This window comes from Coenobita brevimanus, chromosome 65 (genome assembly GCF_032717465.1).
Source record: "Coenobita brevimanus isolate Jiangsu-jjx chromosome 65, ASM3271746v2, whole genome shotgun sequence".
NCBI classification, from domain to species: Eukaryota; Metazoa; Arthropoda; class Malacostraca; order Decapoda; family Coenobitidae; genus Coenobita; species Coenobita brevimanus.
The window spans coordinates 44,993,162-45,011,412 of record NC_137018.1 but is presented as its reverse complement, the minus strand read 5'-3'; the positions used below and the strand labels follow the sequence as shown (position 1 = coordinate 45,011,412).

The following is an 18,251-nucleotide window of genomic DNA, read 5'->3' as shown; positions in this document are numbered from 1 at the left end:
CACTACAGCAAGAATACGAGACTACCTTCCAGGTGAGCCGACCATTATCAACCACGGGGTGGAGCTATTACTCTAGCTCCAGTCAGCACCCCTGAGACGTCCGGTAGCCGCTCAACCCTCCTACAGGAGGTGGCCTGCAGCCACTCCAGAGGTAACAAGGAGACGGCCGGTAGCCGCTCCCGCCTTCATCAGGAGACGACCAGAAGCTGCTCTGAAGGTGCCCTAAATGAGAGGGCTGTTAGCTGCTCGACCCTCCTACAGCAGATGGCCTGCAACCACTCCGAAGGTTACGAGGAGATGGCTGGTAGCCGCTCCCTCCTTCATTAGGAGACGGCCAGTAGCCGCTCTGAAGGTGCCCCTCAAGAGACGGCCTGTAGCCGCTCGACCCTCCTACTGGAGATGGCCTGCACCAGCTCCGGATGTAATGAGGAGACGGCCGTAGCTGCTCCCGCCTTCTTCAGGAGATGGCCGGTAGCTGCTCTGAAGGTGCCCCTCAAGAGGCGGCCTCTAGTTGCATGACCCTCCTACAGGAGACAGCCTGTAGCTGCTCGACCCCCCTACAGGAGACAGCCTGCAGCCACTCCGGAGGTAACAAAGAGACGGCCTGCAGCCGCTCCAGAGGTAATGAGGAGATGGCTGGTAGCTGCTCCCGCCTTCATCAGGAGACAGCTGGTAGCCATTCCGAAGGAGCCCTTAGGTCTGCTGGTAGCTGCTTCCTCTCCCAGGCCACGGCCAGTAGCCGGGCCTTGGCGACGGCCGGTAGCCGTGCCCCTAGAAGGCCACGGCCAGTAGCCAGGCCAGACGGCAGGAGTCAGCCTGTAGCCGCTCCTCCGTATGAAGCTGTTGCCTGTTCTCCGGTCCATGACCCAGAGGGAGTCCCGGGCCTAGAAGAGTACTGGAGAGGCCCCGTGGTCTCCCCCGGCCCCTGCTCCCTGCAACCAGCTCTGGAGGAGGCCCACCTGACGGACCCTGACATAGACAGGTGCCGCAACCCCTTCCTGATGGCGCCGCCAAGCACCGGGGACCGCAGCCCTCGGGAACCCCAGACCACCCCCAGGTCTCCTGGGCGGGAACTCCCTGCACCCTGACGCCGGAGATCTTCCTCTGTCAGGTGCCTGAGCGAAAGGTTCAGGCAGTTATTCAGCCCCAGTCCTGAGGGCCGTACTCCAGCCTCCAGTTCTGAGAGTGCGTGGCCCTTCGCCACCCACAGCCCCGGACGAGAGAGGATGCCCCTGTGCGTGATCCCGTGGCTTCTGGATGTAGAGCCCCCCGGCAGAACCCAGCCCCATCAGTAGTAGAGCTGTGATGCCTCTGCCGCCCCTTTTACCTGACCGCCATGACACCCGGATCCGAAAGGAGTGACAGTGATATAGTGTCTGTGACCTAGTAACATAGAGGCAGAACAGTGAACTAACCCTCAAGTGGAAGTCAGTGATAATACCAAAGTGGTGGAGTGAGTAACAGTGACAGTGCAACTGCAAATACGGCCACCCAGTGAGAGTCGGGTCTATCAGAGTGAATACACTACCACCAGAAAATACCTCCTAATACTAAGACCATATCCAGACCCCAGTGCCAAAGAAACTCTCACCAACCAGCGACTCCCTGAATATAGAAAACCCAGACTTCCTATAGTTAATAACACTCTGCCTCAAGCGCTGTTTGACCTGAGCAGTATCCTGCACGATACCTATAACCCATATCTAGACGTAAGAGTTATAATTGTCCAGTGTACCTCCAGCAGTGACATCTACTCGTTCCTCTGTCCAACTTAGTAATACACGTGTAAGGTTGTTGCCTTGAGTTTTGTGTCCTACCTCTCTCCTATTTGTCTAAGCTCCGGTCTAGAAAGAGAGCCTCGCTACACACTATAGGCGTTTACGGGACGGGAAGCCGACCCCTAAAACACCTAGCATTACACTCTGTATACCTTCTGTGTTCCATTTCTTAAATTAATTCAGGTGTTATGCAGTGTATTCTGTGCCTGACTCCTCGGGTTCAGATATGGTGCGGGCCTTGGGTTCTTTGTTCTTGACTGGGCCAGAATATGCAAACAAGGAGGTGTGGCTCAAACATAAACTGAGCAAATGCGCACGTGTATTAAACAATGAAAAAAGTACAAAAACACAGACAACGATATACACCGCAGTATATGACCAATCCTACACAGTACAAATATATTAAACAATACAGAGCTATATAAGTCACACTTACATTAACTATACACCACAATAAGGTACACATATGACCCTTACAGTACACTGGATATGTCTCATTAGAACACAAGTAGGAGTAAGGGCACAACAGGACCTTTAGCACAGTCTATCTCGGTATGAACACACACACACACACATATATATATATATATATATATATATATATATATATATATTTTAATGTGTCCGACTCTGGGCATAGGCTTCACAGCCTGCTCTCGAGGCCCAGTAGTCCTCCTATATACCATACACCTTTCTACATGTCACCACTTCGGCGTTAACACCCACCGTCCATATTGAATACATGCTAGGGCTGTCTCATACAGGACTGGTGTATTGGTATTAGTGGGGGTATTTTTACGACATGTCGGCGGATCTTCTGGTAGATCAGGAAAGTCTGCTTTTAAGAAATTCAAATTCTTAAACTGTTCCCTGCCCCAGCCGGGATTCGAACCTGGGTCCCTCAGGACTGCAGGCCGCCTCTCTACCGATTCAGCCACCGCCTCCCCCAAATATTTGTGACATGGACGGGGATATTACCTCACTTCACAGTACACTCGCGTTACATAAATGCAACGTTATATCACTCATAATGCACTCGCGTGACACAGACGGGATATATGCTGCCTTATAATACACTCGCGTGACATAAGTGTGAGGGTATATCACTTATAATACACTTGCATGACATGGACGGGAGGTGGAACTATTTCACAGTACCCTCGCGTGACATGAACGCATCAGAATATTACTCCCAGTACACTCGCGTGACATAAGCGGGATATAACCATGGAATACAGTATATTACACACAATAGCCTACGAGGTAGGGACACAACACTTGTACATCAACTGAGTTAATTGTGTATTGCACGGGGGGGGGGGGACACGTGGAACGGCCGGAACTGGTTTCACTGTACCAATGATAGCACTCAACACAGACTCTCCCTTGGGGGCATGATTTAGCACACACTGGGGCCTGGATCTCAGGGTAACGGAGAGGGGGGAAATGCTTTTCACAGGCGCGTGTACTAACACCAGAGGGGGGAGGGGGGGAACACTAACAGAGGGTGTATACACAGTTCAGAGCACTTATACTCACCGGTACAGGTGGGTGGTGAGTGGCGCTAGGGGCACGCCTGGGCCCACTGCCTTGGCAGCCTCAGGTTGCGGCCGAGAGTAGGAGGAGGGCCGTCAGGGGTGCGTTCCCAATGGGAGTCACTGTCTGCATCACCTGGAGCCTGGGTGGATCTGAAGGTGGAGTGGTGGCAGCCCTTTCCTGGTGGTGGGGGGGGGACCCTGGAAGAGTGGTGGCCCTTGGGGCTAGAGCCAAACAGGGCCAGGAGGCGTGCAACATGGCGCCTGCCCTTAGTCATGGTGGGTGTCCTAGGGGTGACCTGACCTAGTTTGGGGCGAGGGTCGGCCGTGAGAGCATCGTCACCTCCCTGAAGCTGCGGTCTCGCCTAGGGGAGGCGGCAGCCAGGGGATGACTGCTGCCGCCTGCACTGGGGGGAGTCCGGCAACTGCTGTGGGTGTCAGTGGCAATGTACACGTCGGGGAAGGGTCGGTCACTGTACGCCCTTCATCCACAATCTCTGGGACTATCCCTTCGGAGGAAGGCTCTGGCTCGGCCCACCTGTCATCCTGAAGCCAAGTGTGGGACGCCCGTCTCACTCTCCTCACAGGTATAGTCCCTCGGAGGAGCTGCCGTTCGAGGAGTGGTGGCAGGGCCCTCTCCCGGGAGAGGGATCCACGCTCTACAGGTTGCCCCTGAACAACGCCCGGTGCTGATGGACGTCACCCGGAAGGGACGCCGCAGGCAGCTCCTGATGGCTGTCCGGCCCAGTGGTGAACGCAGCCCCCAGCCACCCAGAGACATCCCCAGAACCCTAGGGTGAGACCTCCCAAACCTGTCACACCAATGACCCTCTACCAGGAGTGATACACTAGAACTGTACGGTAGACTGTTTAGACTGTGCCTACAACCACTGTATGGAGTATAGAAACAGATATCAAGTGGCGGTATTTGGCAAATATTAAATTTCAGAAAACTGAGGCAATGACAAGCTTCAAGAAAGCACAATTCTCACTCAAAAAGATGATACGAGTGTAGATAGCCAATTGCACTGAACTCATCAGTAACACAACGAAATGACCGTGTGTAAGGGATTGCCGGATGGAAGCCCAGTGTACGCATAGGCATAATAGCCAGTTAAAGGTATTCATTCAAGGGCATGATATTTTTTATAAACGAGTAGTTTAGTTACTTTAATGTTGCTAACTCTTGTAAGTTTATCCAGACATACAGAATAGTCACAATAGTTAGGTTACTTTTCTAGGTCTGGACCGAAATAGGGCTCAGTAGTCACCAGCTAGGTAGCAGACGACACCTGAAAGTCCCTCGTTGTTGATGAATAGTCCTAAAAACACCTAACATAACATTTTTCACCCACTTTTAATTTTGTGTTATTATGTCTGGTACATTTTCCAGTAGGTCATTTTAAATGTCGTGTACGCTCTTAGTTTGCATCATCATCGATGCTCCTATGTCTCGTCCTTTAGAGAGATCGTTGGCGTAAAAGTCCATGAATAGCCTTCATGATAAAAAAAAGGGTGAATTAGTGATTGATATATACGTATGTTGTTACGAAAAAGATGCATTTTAAAAACAAAAGTCTGTATTATTTTGCACATATTTTTGCCACAGTAGTATCTGACTCTTAACGAAGAAGGTCTTGTTGTTTATTCGTAGTGTTCGATCTCATGTGAAGAGTCATAAGGTAGCTTCAGGATACTTTGTTTATGGTCGGAGACGAATTGGCCATGATACGCAAACGCGTGAGGACAGCTACTCCTGAACAGGATTAGTAGTCATTTAGAACCCTGTGTCGTCAAAAAATGTGGAGCAATCAATCGTGGACGGCTGGGAGCGTGACAAGCGCTCAAGATCAGGTTGGTGATGTGGAGTTGTGGTACTGGGTTAGAAGTTGAAGCCACGCCGAGTATTGTTTGTTGTCTCGGCTGCGGCGATGTAATGTAATAGTGGAGAGGAAGCAGTATATAAGAGAGCAAAAATATGATAAGCTGCATGCATATACATCTTTAAAAGACTCTCGTCGCGGTATGCATCTTTCAATGGTAACAGATTGGCTCAGACGACCAGCACGACCGAGTAGCTGCAGAATGTATGTCCGTTTCCACAGTCGTTCCCAGTGCCGTCCCCAGCAGCCTCAGATTTGAATACACGTTTTCGTTTTCACAGCTGTCCCCAGCCAGCTTTCCAAGGCCTTCATTTAGGACCGCATTTGGGCTGTCTCCAGCTATGGTACCAGTAGGCCTAATATTGGAATGTTCTTGATGAGTTTGGAGGCCCCCCAATAGACAAACTCGACAAAAACGGTGAACTTCCGGAAATACACCCAACTAACAGACACTGAAACTAATATACTTATTGCTGAATTTAAGCAGTTCTATGCATCTTATATAAGTATTAGTTGCAATTGTTTTTCCCCGTACTTAAAAAGAGATGGGTGAGGAGAGGGAAGTTTCCAGCTCCTATCTCTGTCTTTCATTGCATCTAACTTAACAACCTAACCTAATGTACCATGATTTAACCTGGTCTGGACATAGACTCGATAATAGATGGAACTAGAAGCTGAATAACCCCCACTCCTTATCTACACCTAACCCCCCCAGAATGCGTTCAATAGCATGTTTATAGACGATCCCACCGAATGGACATGACATCGCCACAGCAAAAAATCTCAAATGTATTCAATGTAAAACCATTAGTAGCAGTGGAAGCCTAACTGGAAATGCTCAAATCTAACTGGAGGGCTTCGCCCCTAGGAACCCTCAGTGATTATCACCTACCTAACCTAGTGCAAACTAAGATGTGCATTCCCTAAAACTGGCACCAAAACAGTATCGTGCGTTAAGAGCGTTCGTTAATCATTGGCGCAGTCATCACCAGGTTGCCATTTGGTTTGAATTGTCGAAATGGCGAGGATAACCATGTCAAACAATGAAAAAGGGTATTGATTTGTAAACGTTAAAACAACGAATTGTTAAACACCAGTTGGTTGAAAAATGAGGGTTTGGTGTACTTAGTAGTAAAAAGTCCATTTGCGTTTGATGTATATAGAAGAAAAATTGGTTAAAATTGCGTGAACTGAATGACAAACATATTTCACTCCACATTAGTTGGTTGTATTTCCGAAATACATAACACCATAAAAACTTGGGTAAAAGAACTTGACAGTTATGCAGTGATTCAAGTTGTTTTCTTGTATACCCACATTCTTAAGAAAATAATTTTAGGGAAATCCTTAAGAAGACAGGACCACCTTATTTTATATTTTCCTTTTTTTTTTTTTTTTTTTTTTTTTTTTTTTTTTTCCTTACTTTAGCTCCTCATGGGATTTTTAAAGCATTTTCTGGTTGCATTTTCAAGTTTGTGTTTTGTATTTTAAAAGTGGCGAAAAGCATGGGAAAAAAAGCGGTGTTGGCTTACAAATGAACATTCTCTTGAGGTGTGTGAAGACAGACAGACCCTCCCCCCCTTTTTTTTTTAAGCAAAATTACCCTTGGCAGCACCTACTTATAAAGGACATTGTTGCGGGGACAAGCTGTTTTCTTAAAACCACCGTGCTTAACCAAAGTAATTTTAGTACTAGATAACAGTACAGTGCAGGTAATTCACATTAATTTTTGACCAAAGAAATAAAGAGTGCAAGGAAATATACCTACTTTGTGATGTTAAAAAAAGGATCATTCTATGCAAGTGTCAGCCTCAGAAATGATCAAAAATATTCATCATCATCATCATCCAGACCTCTTTTCCCAAACTAGGGAAGAGTGAGGAGTAGCAGTGTCCAGTCAGCCCAAATTTGCCCAATCTAATGGGCCACACTTCCATTCACTCATCATTCAAGCCCCCAGAATCCTGGTTTTATCTGATACGCCCAAAGCATTCACCACGTATGGTACTGTAGCTTCACATAAACGTTTCTAATAGAGTCAGTCCGGACGCCGTCACATTAAAAAGGGGTGCCAAATCCCTGATCATGTGCTTCTCACAATATTCATCCAGCCAGCTCGATCCAAATTTGATAAAAAAAAGTAAAACCTTGATATAACGGACTTCAATAGACCAGAATTCGTTTTTATCGGACTCGCGGAGCTACCGGACTAAATTCCTATATATCTGAAAAAGTCTGATAAAGCCAGAAGCAGTCTGGACTGCCTGACCACTTCAGCTATGTTCACCAACAATAAGGTAAATAAAAGACATGTTTATCAGTGTACAGTACATTATTATTATATATATTGTACCATTTGATTATCCCTAAAAGATGGGTGTCCGCATATGCATTCCAAGGGTACTAGGGCCAAAAAGATTGGTGTCCGCATATGCGGTCACACCCCCACCCCCTCAAACCCATCCCACCCACCTCATCCCCCTACCACCACACCCACACACCACCTGCCACCCATCCCCACCCTCACCCCCCCATCCCCACCCTCACCCCCCATCCCAACCCCCTGCCCTCCCCACACTGCCCCCCACCATCGCGCACCCCCAAACCTCCACTGCCGCCCAAATCCCCACCGTCCCTCCAATACCCTCCACAGCCCCCTACCACCCCTAACCCCCACCCTCTCACCACCCCTACCCTCCCCATCCCCCATGCCCCCAGCAATCCCCAATCCCTCCAATAGCTTCCCCACCATCCCCTATCCCCCACCCTCCCCCTATCCCACCACCCCCTACCCTCCACACCCCCAAACAACACTACCCTTCTAACCCCCCACCGCCACCCCCACCCGTTTTCCTGCCATCCCCCTCCTGACCCCCCACTTGCCACCCCCACTCTACCCCACGTCCTCACCTCCCCCAAGCACCCAATCCCCATCCCTGCACCACCCCACACCCCTCCACACCTCCCCCCCACAAATCCCCCACTATATCGCACCTGCCAATTATGCCCGTCCCGAGCATATGTCAAAACATTACGGTGCCCGTCTTTTAGGGGTTAATGTAGTGAAGTTATAACACAGTACAGTACCGTAATGGTAGTCAAAAACAGTTTTAAAAACGTTTGTGCGATCCGGACTAAGGTCTGATATATCGGAAAAAGTCCTGATTAATGGGGAAGTCCGGATGTCGCTTTTATCAGAATTTTGCATTTTTCGGAATGGTTTGGGCCCCAGTTAGTCCATTACAGTGAGGTTTTACTGTATATATAAATTATATATATTTAAAAACTAAAACATTGAAGTTTATGGATGTGGAGAGAAAAGTTTTTAAACTGTCTACTGAGAGTGAAGCATTAAAAAATGTTGTACCATGTCACTGAACAAAAATTCATGCTGAATTTAGTGATTTTCTTATCATCATTGACCCGAGTATGTGTTTGTTTGGAATGCTGTAATTGGCTTTTATTGAAATAGCATCTGTTTGAGTTGTAATTGTCACTACAATTGTTTACATATATTTTTTGCAGTCAGACTATGGCACGACCTTGAAGTGGAAGTACTTCAAGAGTAACGTGCATGACATTTTTTGAACATTTTTCCCATACACAGCTTATGGATTGGAGAAAACTAACATAAGTTTATGCTGTAAATAGATATCCTAGTAGGTTATCTTACTAATGCAGCCCTGTGATATCTTGTAAGAGACTCTGGTAAGCCATATGCTCTGTCACACACGTTACTTGCATAGCATGAGGAATGTTACTGGAAAAAAATTTGCAACATTTCTCATGCACAGTTTTCAACAAGAAATCACTGCAGTTACACTGAATTCAGGGAGAGATGGGTGGGTATGGTGGGAGGGCTGGATGGGTTGATATGATGGATGACATTGTTGGGTGAGCAGGGTGGGTGACTGTGGTTGGTGGACAAGGTGGATGGTCAGAATGGGTGGGTCTCCAGGGTGTGTGGTGTGGTGACACAGTGGGTTGCCAGAGTGGCTGAGAAGATTGTATGACCAGGGTGCCTTGTGTGGGGTGGATGGGTTCAAGATGGGGAGGTGAGTGGGTACATGTGTTGGGTGGCATTGAAAGATGAGCTTGGTGGGTGGCATTCATGGATGGGAAAGGTGGATGGCTGAGATCAGTGTGCTTGGTGGGTTGCACAAGTGGCTGAGAAGAGTGAGTGTTGGACAAGTTGAGTGAGCAGGTGGATGAGTGGATATGTGGCACCCCACATGACAAGGCAGGTATGGGACTTTTAGGGCTAGTTGTCATATAACCTGTCACTGTTATTTAGATGTTAGTACTGTATATTGTTTAGAAGATGAGTAAATATTTGGGAGTGGCAGAGGATGTGTGAATATTTGTGGTGGGACAGATAGTGGAGAAAGCTTGTGAGAAGGACTATAAGGTGTTTATGGCATTTATCTATATCTGTCTGTTGCCAGATGCCATAATCCTGTAAGGAGTGGCCATTTGACTCTGAGTTATTTGTTTTATGGGGAGGGGCACTGACCCTCCACGAACCCACTAGTTGACACGTAGGGAGCACGTATGGTTTGGTTATATGTTGTTAAGGGTTTCTTGACTTAGAGGAAACCATTTGGCTTGTCACTCAGTGTAAATGGCATTTATGGGTCTGGAAAAAAGCATACGACAAAGTAGATAGAGAAGGATTGTGGAAGGTTTTGTACATGTATGGTGTAGATGGTAAGCTGCTAGGTGCCGTCAGGAGTTTTTATGATGGTAGTGAAGCATGTTAATGGGTAAATGGGCATGTAAGTGAATGGTTCACGATTGATGTGGGCATGCAGCAAGGTTGTGTGATGTCCCCTTGGTTATTCAATATATATATGGGTGGGGTGATGAGAAAAGTAAAAACACAAGTAATGGGGATGATGATGGTAATGAATGGTGATGGATGAGAATATTTTCAAGTTTGTCGTATCCTGATGATGCAGTACTATTTGCAAATACCGGACAAGAACTTAGTAGACTAGTGCAGAGTTTTGCTGATGTCTGTGAGCGACATGCCTTGAGAGTAAATGTAGATAAACGTAAAGTGATGGTTATTGAGAGAGAAGGTGACTCCCAGTGTGATGTTACAGTGAATGGAGAGAGACTGGAATTGGTGAGTGTTCAAATGCCTGGTTACAGTGATAGAAAAGAGAGGAAAACTTGCAAAAGAAGTGGAAAGTAGAGTGACACAAGGAAGAAAAGTAGCAGGTACAATGAAGGCCTTGACAAGAAACAGAGGCTTGAATGTTGCAGCTGCACAAGGTTTACATGAAGGAGTGTTAGTGCCAACTTTAACAGAGGGATGTGAGACTATGGTGTGGCATGGAAATGAAAAGTCAGGAGTGAGAGCAGTGAAGATGGGACTGCTGAGGAATGTATGTGGAGTAGAGCAAGTGGATAGGATACGAAATAAGGTGATTCGTGAAAGGTGTGGAGTGAGGAAGTCTGTGGACACCAAAATCGAAGAGAGTGTACTGAGATAGCATGGTCATGTAGAGAGACTGGATACCGGTAACAATATATTGGTGAAAAAGGTATATCTAAGTGAATTTGAAGGAGGGAGGAGGCAAGGTAGGTGGAGAGAGATGGTGGATGTGAGTTTGTTTGGAAGTCGGTGAGACTATGGGACTGATAAGAGATCAAGCTGGCTGGATGAATATTGTGAGGAGAAGCGCATGATCATGGATTTGGCACCCCTTTTAATGTGACAGCGTCTGGATTGACTCTGTCAGATATGTTTATGTGAAGCTACAGTACATGTTGAATGTTTTTAGCATATCAGATAGAGCGGGGCTCATGTTTGGTGAGCCACAGCTCGCAAATGCGAGTATTTTTTCCCTTCGGCGAACAAATTTTACATGCAAGTTGCCTTTTGGCGAGGAGAAAATACAGTACATCCACTTTGGCGAGGAGTAAACTACAAAATAAATCTCACTTAAATGAACAAAAAGTGGGGTTGGTGGAGGATTAGTGCCCCTCCCTGTAAAACAATTAACTCTAAGCCCTTGGCCACCCCGTGTGGGATACATGGCGTCTGGCAATGAATGAAAAAATGAACGTTGTGATCGATTATTAAGTCTTTCCTTGTCGCCACTGTGAATGTTTAAAACCTCATTATATGATTCTAATCATCACAGTGTGTAAATAAATATATTTATTGCTCGTAAAATATTTCGGCTCGTAGTCAGTTTGGCTACTAAAAATTTATTTGGCTCATAAATCTGAAACCTTAGGAGCCAAATGGATCGCAACCATCGTCAGATAGCAAGAGCCCTGTAGAGCCAGGATTCTGGGGGCTTGAATGGTGAGCAAATGGAAGCGTGGCCCATTGGATTTGGCAGATTTGGGCTGACTGGACATTGCTACTCCTCACCCTGCCCTGTGGGGGGAAAGGAGGTCATGGTGGTGGTGGTGATGATGATGATGATAATTATCCATCTTGAGTAGTGTTTGTGATAAGGGAGTGCATGAGAGGTGTAATGGTATTAGAAGTGGACCGCAAAATAATGCTGATTTCATGTGCGGTGTGTCAGAGAGAGCATGTACAGATTGTCAAACCTGAAAGGATTGATATTGCTGGAGAGTCTTGAGTATTGGTAGGAGATATGTTATTTTGGTGACATGTAATAAGCTGGAGGTGGGGCTGGAGCTAGGTCAGTGGCTAGGCTAAGGAGTGGTTGGAGGAAGTTTAGAAAGCTGTTGCCTCACCTAACACTGAGAGAGCGATATGTGTTGAGAGAATGTGACATGTGTTAGGTGTATGGTAGTGAGACCTGGGCATTAAATGAAAAGGATATTTGTAGGCTCAGGTGTACAGAAATGGCATTGATTAGATGAATGTGTAGTGTCTTCTTCAGTGTGAGGCCAGGCAGGGCTAGAATTACGACTGAAGGAGAGATGGGACAGGAATGTACAACAGCTATTGGTGCTGTGATAAGGACGGTTAGATTGAGGTGATTTGGGCATGCTGAGAGGATGGAGGATGTCAGTTGGGTGAAGAAGATGAGAAGTGTGAATGTTGGATGAGGTTCCAAGCGGCAGACCAATAAAAGACCTGGGGTGTGGTCATATCCCTCAGGGATAAGGGACCGAATCAAGAGGCTGCTGGAGATCGAGCACTTGAGCAGTGTGGAGAACCTCCATTAGGTGGCCAAAACCAACACATGCAATTCCCACCGTCACTCACTCAAGAGTTGCCATTGATCATCAGCTAGGCCAATATGGAAATTGGGCTACTCATGCAGAGACCACAGAAGTCGCATATCTTTAAAAATCTCTCCTGTGATAGTTATTGATATAACCTACTGTACATAAGCTTTTCATGATATTATTCTTTAGTAGTTAAGCTGTACTAATTTCCTGGATATGGTATAGTGTGATAAATGCAGGAAAATGTTACTCTAGAAGCCGTGAAAGCACACTGGGAGTGACAGAATTCATCACCTATTTACACGTCTTTAGCTGCATCTTTGGTTTGAAAACCACATAATTTAGTTTTCTAAAAGAACAATGCTGAAGAAAACCTGCAAAGTTTTTCACATGAAAATTATACAATGTTTGAAGCCGAAATTGTGCGGAGACGAGACCGCCGGCCAAAATCCAACGATGCCGAGGGCTCCAAAATACTGTACAAAAAGTCTAACCAACTGGGGTTTCATGTACCCTGAACAGGGTATTCCTCTAGATTTCAGGAAAAACTTCAGTCTAGGCACTGTCCATTTTTCTAAGCAACGGTTTTCCATGATCTTTATACAGCAGGTCCAGCTGGGCAGTAGACACACGTGAGTTTGTTATTGTTTATGATCGTAATGCACGATCTTCAGCCCTGTCGTGCTACTGTTTCTTAACGAAGAATCGTTACCTGTTTCTCGTAACACTGTTTATTTTTGTTTTGATGGACAAATACATGAAATGGATGTAAAATAAAGCTTACTGATATTTAAGGAAGGAAAGAATAATAACTGTCCCAGTACAGAGATGGTAGACTCAGCTCACAAATTTTGATTCTGTTTGACCATATTACAACCATCTCCATCCTGTGTATCCTCATACATGTGAAAAATCCATTTGGTAATGTATTACTCTGATTCATTACCAAACAAATTTTTCATGACCAAATTGGCCCACATTTGGTATTGAAAAATACCCAGTGGCAACCCTGACAGGGGAGGGGGGAGGAAGGAAGGGGGGAGGGACTGTGGTGTAACAGCTGTTCAGTGCCGCGCGGCAATTTCAAATTACGGGTGGGAAAAAATTAGGATTTTGGAGGGATTTTTTCTTTTTTTGGCCATTTTTGGGTTCCGAAGGTCCAGGCCCACAATGTCCAGTAAGTGGGGATGTCCGGAAAGTGGGCGTCCGGATAGTACGGGGATTACTGTAATTGAAAAACTAGTGTAGCTACTTTGCTAAATAAACTGTTATGTAAATAAATGACAAAGAATCGTCCTGACGGCGAATTGTCCCGACTCAAGGCTAAGGGACAGTAAGGGCCTCACAGCCCTCACTCATCACTGTCTGAACTGGCTGGCTGGGCATCGCTGGCTGATGAGGCTGGACCGGTGGATGAGTGCATGTTGTCCAGCGCCGATCATGTGGGGACGTTTGCGTTGCATTTGCTGTTCACTGAGCTGTGGACGATCCTTTGTTGTTTTTGCTAATCGTTCCCATTGTATAGCGAGCGTAGGGTACTAAAATATCGACGTATCGTATAATGAGGCATTTTATAACGAGGGGTTACTGTATAATAATTATTTATTTATAGTAATACACACTGCAGTGTATTAAATTGGATAATGGAGTAAAGAAAAAGATTGAATAATATTATGATAAACTTTAAGGGAACATCTAGTAGAGAAATAGTCATGGATGTGCCAGCTTACAAAGGCAGAGTTGGAACCTTATGCAGAAAGCCAGTAAATGCAATACCATAATTGTAAAAGAGGCAAACATGCAAGTGTAGGAGAACAGTTGAGCGAAGTTAACAGAAATAGCCTTTATGCTACTCACTAGGTTCATTTTGGGAAGGGAGGGTGAGACTCAACAAACCAGTCCCCAGGCAGATAAGACAAAAGGGGACCAATGGTTTGCCTCTTCCTTCATTTCTTTTATTTTCTCCTTATCTTCTTTTTGATAGAGAGAGAGAGAGAGAGAGAGAGAGAGAGTCAAACATGGAGTCACTCAACTGCCACAGACACACTCTATACCTGTTTCAGAGATGGAGAGGCTTTTAGGTGAAGAGTTTATTATAGATCATACCTCTTATGGAGCTGGAGGCACTTTTGGATGAAGTTGATTAAAGGGCCTACCAGTTACAGAATTGGACAGGATTTTGGTGGAAGAGGTGATTATAGAGCCTGCCTGTTACAGAATTGGAGAGGCCTTTGATTGAAGAGTTGATTGCAGAGCACCATACATAACACAGTTTGTGAGTCTGGAGATTGATTATATAGTAGACATAGCTGAGTAAATACGTGAGGAAGGAACTTCAGTTCACTTGTAGTCGGTGACGGGAGAAGTTAAAGATGGATACTTGGTCTTGATTGTAGTTTATTATCTTCAAAGGGAAAGTTCAAGTTGAACACTGCGTGTATTACACAGGAGCGTATATATGCTAGCTAAGTTCTCGCTGAACCCCTTTTCTCATCTCTTTCTCTTTGCAACCTCATGCCCCTGTAGCTAGCTGTCTCCTGACTAATTCCTCCTTTTTTGTCTAGGAGGGCTTGTATCACATGTACTGGACATGTGTGAAGTTTCTAGAAGCCTGTGTGTCTGTGTATATGTAGCATTTCTGGTGCACACCTGGCATTCCATTACTGAAATCTGCAAATGCATTTCCTTTCCCACACCTAGCTTGACTGTCATGTTACCTTTAAGACTATACATTTGTGTTCCTATCTATTATGATTTGTATTATTATAATATGGAGTCCTGACAAGTTTACTCAGAAAATCTTATGAACTGGCTTTTCCTCTAGGTACTTTGGATAAAGAGGCTTTTACTGAATATACATTATAAAACTTGAAACTTTTGCAGCCAGTGGCCATAAATCTCATAACTGAGCTTTTGTCCTAGCCTCTTCAACTCTGCAGTATAATGTGACCAATATAGAACAAACAGTGTAACTTGTAGTACTATACTGTTTTCTATCAGTCTGTTGTAGTTTGCATTCACATCCTAAGTACTTGACAGGTGTGTACAATATATGCATTTCAGACCCAGTTGACCCTGGAGCAGCAGGCCCAGCAGTATGCAGCCTTTCAGCAACAGAGTGGGCAAGGATGGCAACAGCAACAGCAGCAGCAACAGGGGACCAGTCAGTCATGGCCACAGTGGCCACAACAGCAGGATGCCTGGTGGGGGCAGTCCGGCGTGAGTCTTTATTTATGCAGTACCATTACCCTTCTCAAGTACTATAGCTCAATAGGATTGTTTGTTCTTGTTCTTACTATACTGGTTGCATTAGCCAGAGTCTCTTGTGCCCCACCCACTCACCTGTCGGCCTGAGTAGGATGAGGGAAGCCACAGTCTTGCCGAGACAGCATCGGGTAAACATCAGGTGCTCTCACCAGGCGAAGCAACAAAATTTTTACTTAACCCCTTAACTGCAATGATATCTTTTCCATTTAACTAGGAAATATGTAGTAAAGGATGTTGGAAAAAAGTACCAAGGAACATTATCGGCCTGAAAGGTTTGTGAAGTAACGAAAGTTCCCTCTATGAAAATAAAAAGGTATACATTGTACAAAGAACTTAGTGTTTTGACTTTTTTCCTTATATTTGGTTTGCACACACACACACACACACACACACACACACACACACACAACCCTTTTCCCTCTGTAAGCTTTCGATGACTTCACATGTATAGAATCAAATTTCTTTTACAGCATTGTTGGTATAAATAATTATACTGTACTGAGTAGGCGAAGCCAGTGACATTTCGTTTTCCAACTTCTGTATTCGAACCTTCTAATTTTAATTAAATTAATGTAGGAAATAATGAAAATTACAATATGGTTATGATACTGTGGTAACTTAACAGACAACAGATAAAATGTCTTAATGTGTTTAATAGTAATAGCGGCACAGCTGCGATGTATTCTTGCCAAGCTCTGAACTTTCTTGGCGCCAAAACTCAACTGCAGTCACACGAGGAGGCAGGCTGGTTCTTTTCAAACTGATTTTGATCCAGTTAGCAAATTTTAGTGTTCCCTTTATCATACAGAAATGAATTCAAAGTAAAAGTAAATAATATGATACTGTTTCGTAGTAAGGCTCATTATTTTATCAATAAGAAGAATAATTATCTCAGCCAATCAGCAACGAGTAGAACTGGAACAGGACGGAGCACAGGAGACTCTGGCTAACACTACCCGTATTATAAGTTCTTATAAAACTGCAGCTGTGTTCTGGTTTATAGAGTGTGATAGCAAATGTACCATTTGCTCAGTACCTGGTAGTAAGGATGGGCAATTGCCAGTCAGGGGGAACAAGTTGACACTCATTTATTTCAGTTACTTAATTTTTATTGCACATTTTGCTCGTGGGCTCATTGTTTAACCCTTACACCGCGGGCATGTTTCCCAGCGGGGTTATTCGGGCTTCAACAGACTCTCAAAAAATATTTGCCAAAAATCAGTTATTAGTCCTAGAATATTAAAATTACATATGCACATGGCACATACCTTCAGCTTTCTCCTGGGATGTTTGTTGAGCCTTCGTCAATTACCGTAGGACTTGTGGAGACCTCTGAAGTTGGGTAACGAAGTCTCCACTTTACACTTCCCGACAACCCGTAATATGATTACCACAGCCAGATATTAACACTATAAACACCACCCTATGATTATCAAGTAGTTTGGGATCCTTACTCCAAATAAAAACCACTGTGAAAGCAATGAAAATTACGAGCGCGTATGACCTTCCCACTTGCGCTAGTTCGCTGTTGGTATTCTGTCATTTATTATTCATAAAACCCCTCACACTTTATATTTCTATTACTATATAACACTTATATATATCTACAGTCTTTATCTATAAGTTTCCTTCAGTAGTATTAGTTTATTGTCACTAGGGATTCAATTTCTTTAACCCCTTAACCGCGGGGCGTCACTTTCGTGACGCTTGGGAGCAAGGGATCATACCGCGAGGCGTCGCTTTTGTGATTCTGTGTTATTTTGAATTCACCCGGGCTTCCAAGTGGGGGCTTGTATCATCTATCAGTACTGCCAATGTCCAACACTAGTCAGCACTCCTAATCTCATCTGTACTCCCATCCATTGTTGACAATTTAGCCATTTCTCCCTGTTCTTGACTCCCCTCCCTACCCCCCCCTCCATTACTCTATCCTCTTGCCTGCCCGGCCGTGCTACGCTAAGTAAATCTTCCCTGGAATTTTTCACTGATTTCATCCATTGACATAAGCCCTATGCCCTATTCTTATACCAAATAATATATACAAGAAAGAAATAAGGTAAGTGAGAGTGCCATACACCTGGAATTGGCTAATTATCACCTGACAACACCTCACGTGCACTCGTTTGCTAATTTTCGCTGTTTTTTTCCCCTTGAAATATGCCATATAATCTATTTTCGTAATAAATATACATATAAGGAGGGAAGGGAGAAGCCTAAGTGATATTTACATTCACCTGGAACTACCTAATTTATAATGTATTGTCTAGATTTCCTGCCAGTCATTTCAGTGAAATACATAGCTGTTTCAAGAGCTACGTTGGTAGTACTGAATAACCCCCAAGTAGGCCTCAACCCGGGCCGGCCCTCCTTTATCAGTTCTCTCTCATCTTCCGAAGAGGAGGTACGGCTCATCCTCTTGCTGACTTCAGGGCCTTTTTTCACCCCCATGCAAAGGGCCCTGTGACCTTTACCCCCTACTAAACCATGTGTGGAAAGAGGTAAAGGGCTGACAATTGATAAAAGAGTGACTACGATCTTTCTATTGAGTAAAACAGTGCAAGTGGAATTGTAAATAATGTGTAAACAGCAAGTGAAAGTAATGAATGTAAATATACGTGAACAGT

General features: G+C 45.0%; 1 protein-coding gene across 1 annotated transcript in view; it reads left to right on the top strand.

The window, feature by feature from the left end:
* The first annotated feature begins 5,034 nt into the window (after positions 1-5,034).
* Positions 5,035-18,251, top strand: part of LOC145405080 (uncharacterized) — a 193,457-nt gene continuing 180,240 nt past the window's right edge. Inside the window, exons 1-2 of the mRNA XM_080276590.1 lie at positions 5,035-5,167; positions 15,424-15,579. Of these exons, the coding sequence (XP_080132716.1) occupies positions 5,114-5,167; positions 15,424-15,579 (210 nt within the window). The 5' untranslated portion in view covers positions 5,035-5,113. The remainder of the gene's footprint in view (positions 5,168-15,423; positions 15,580-18,251) is intronic.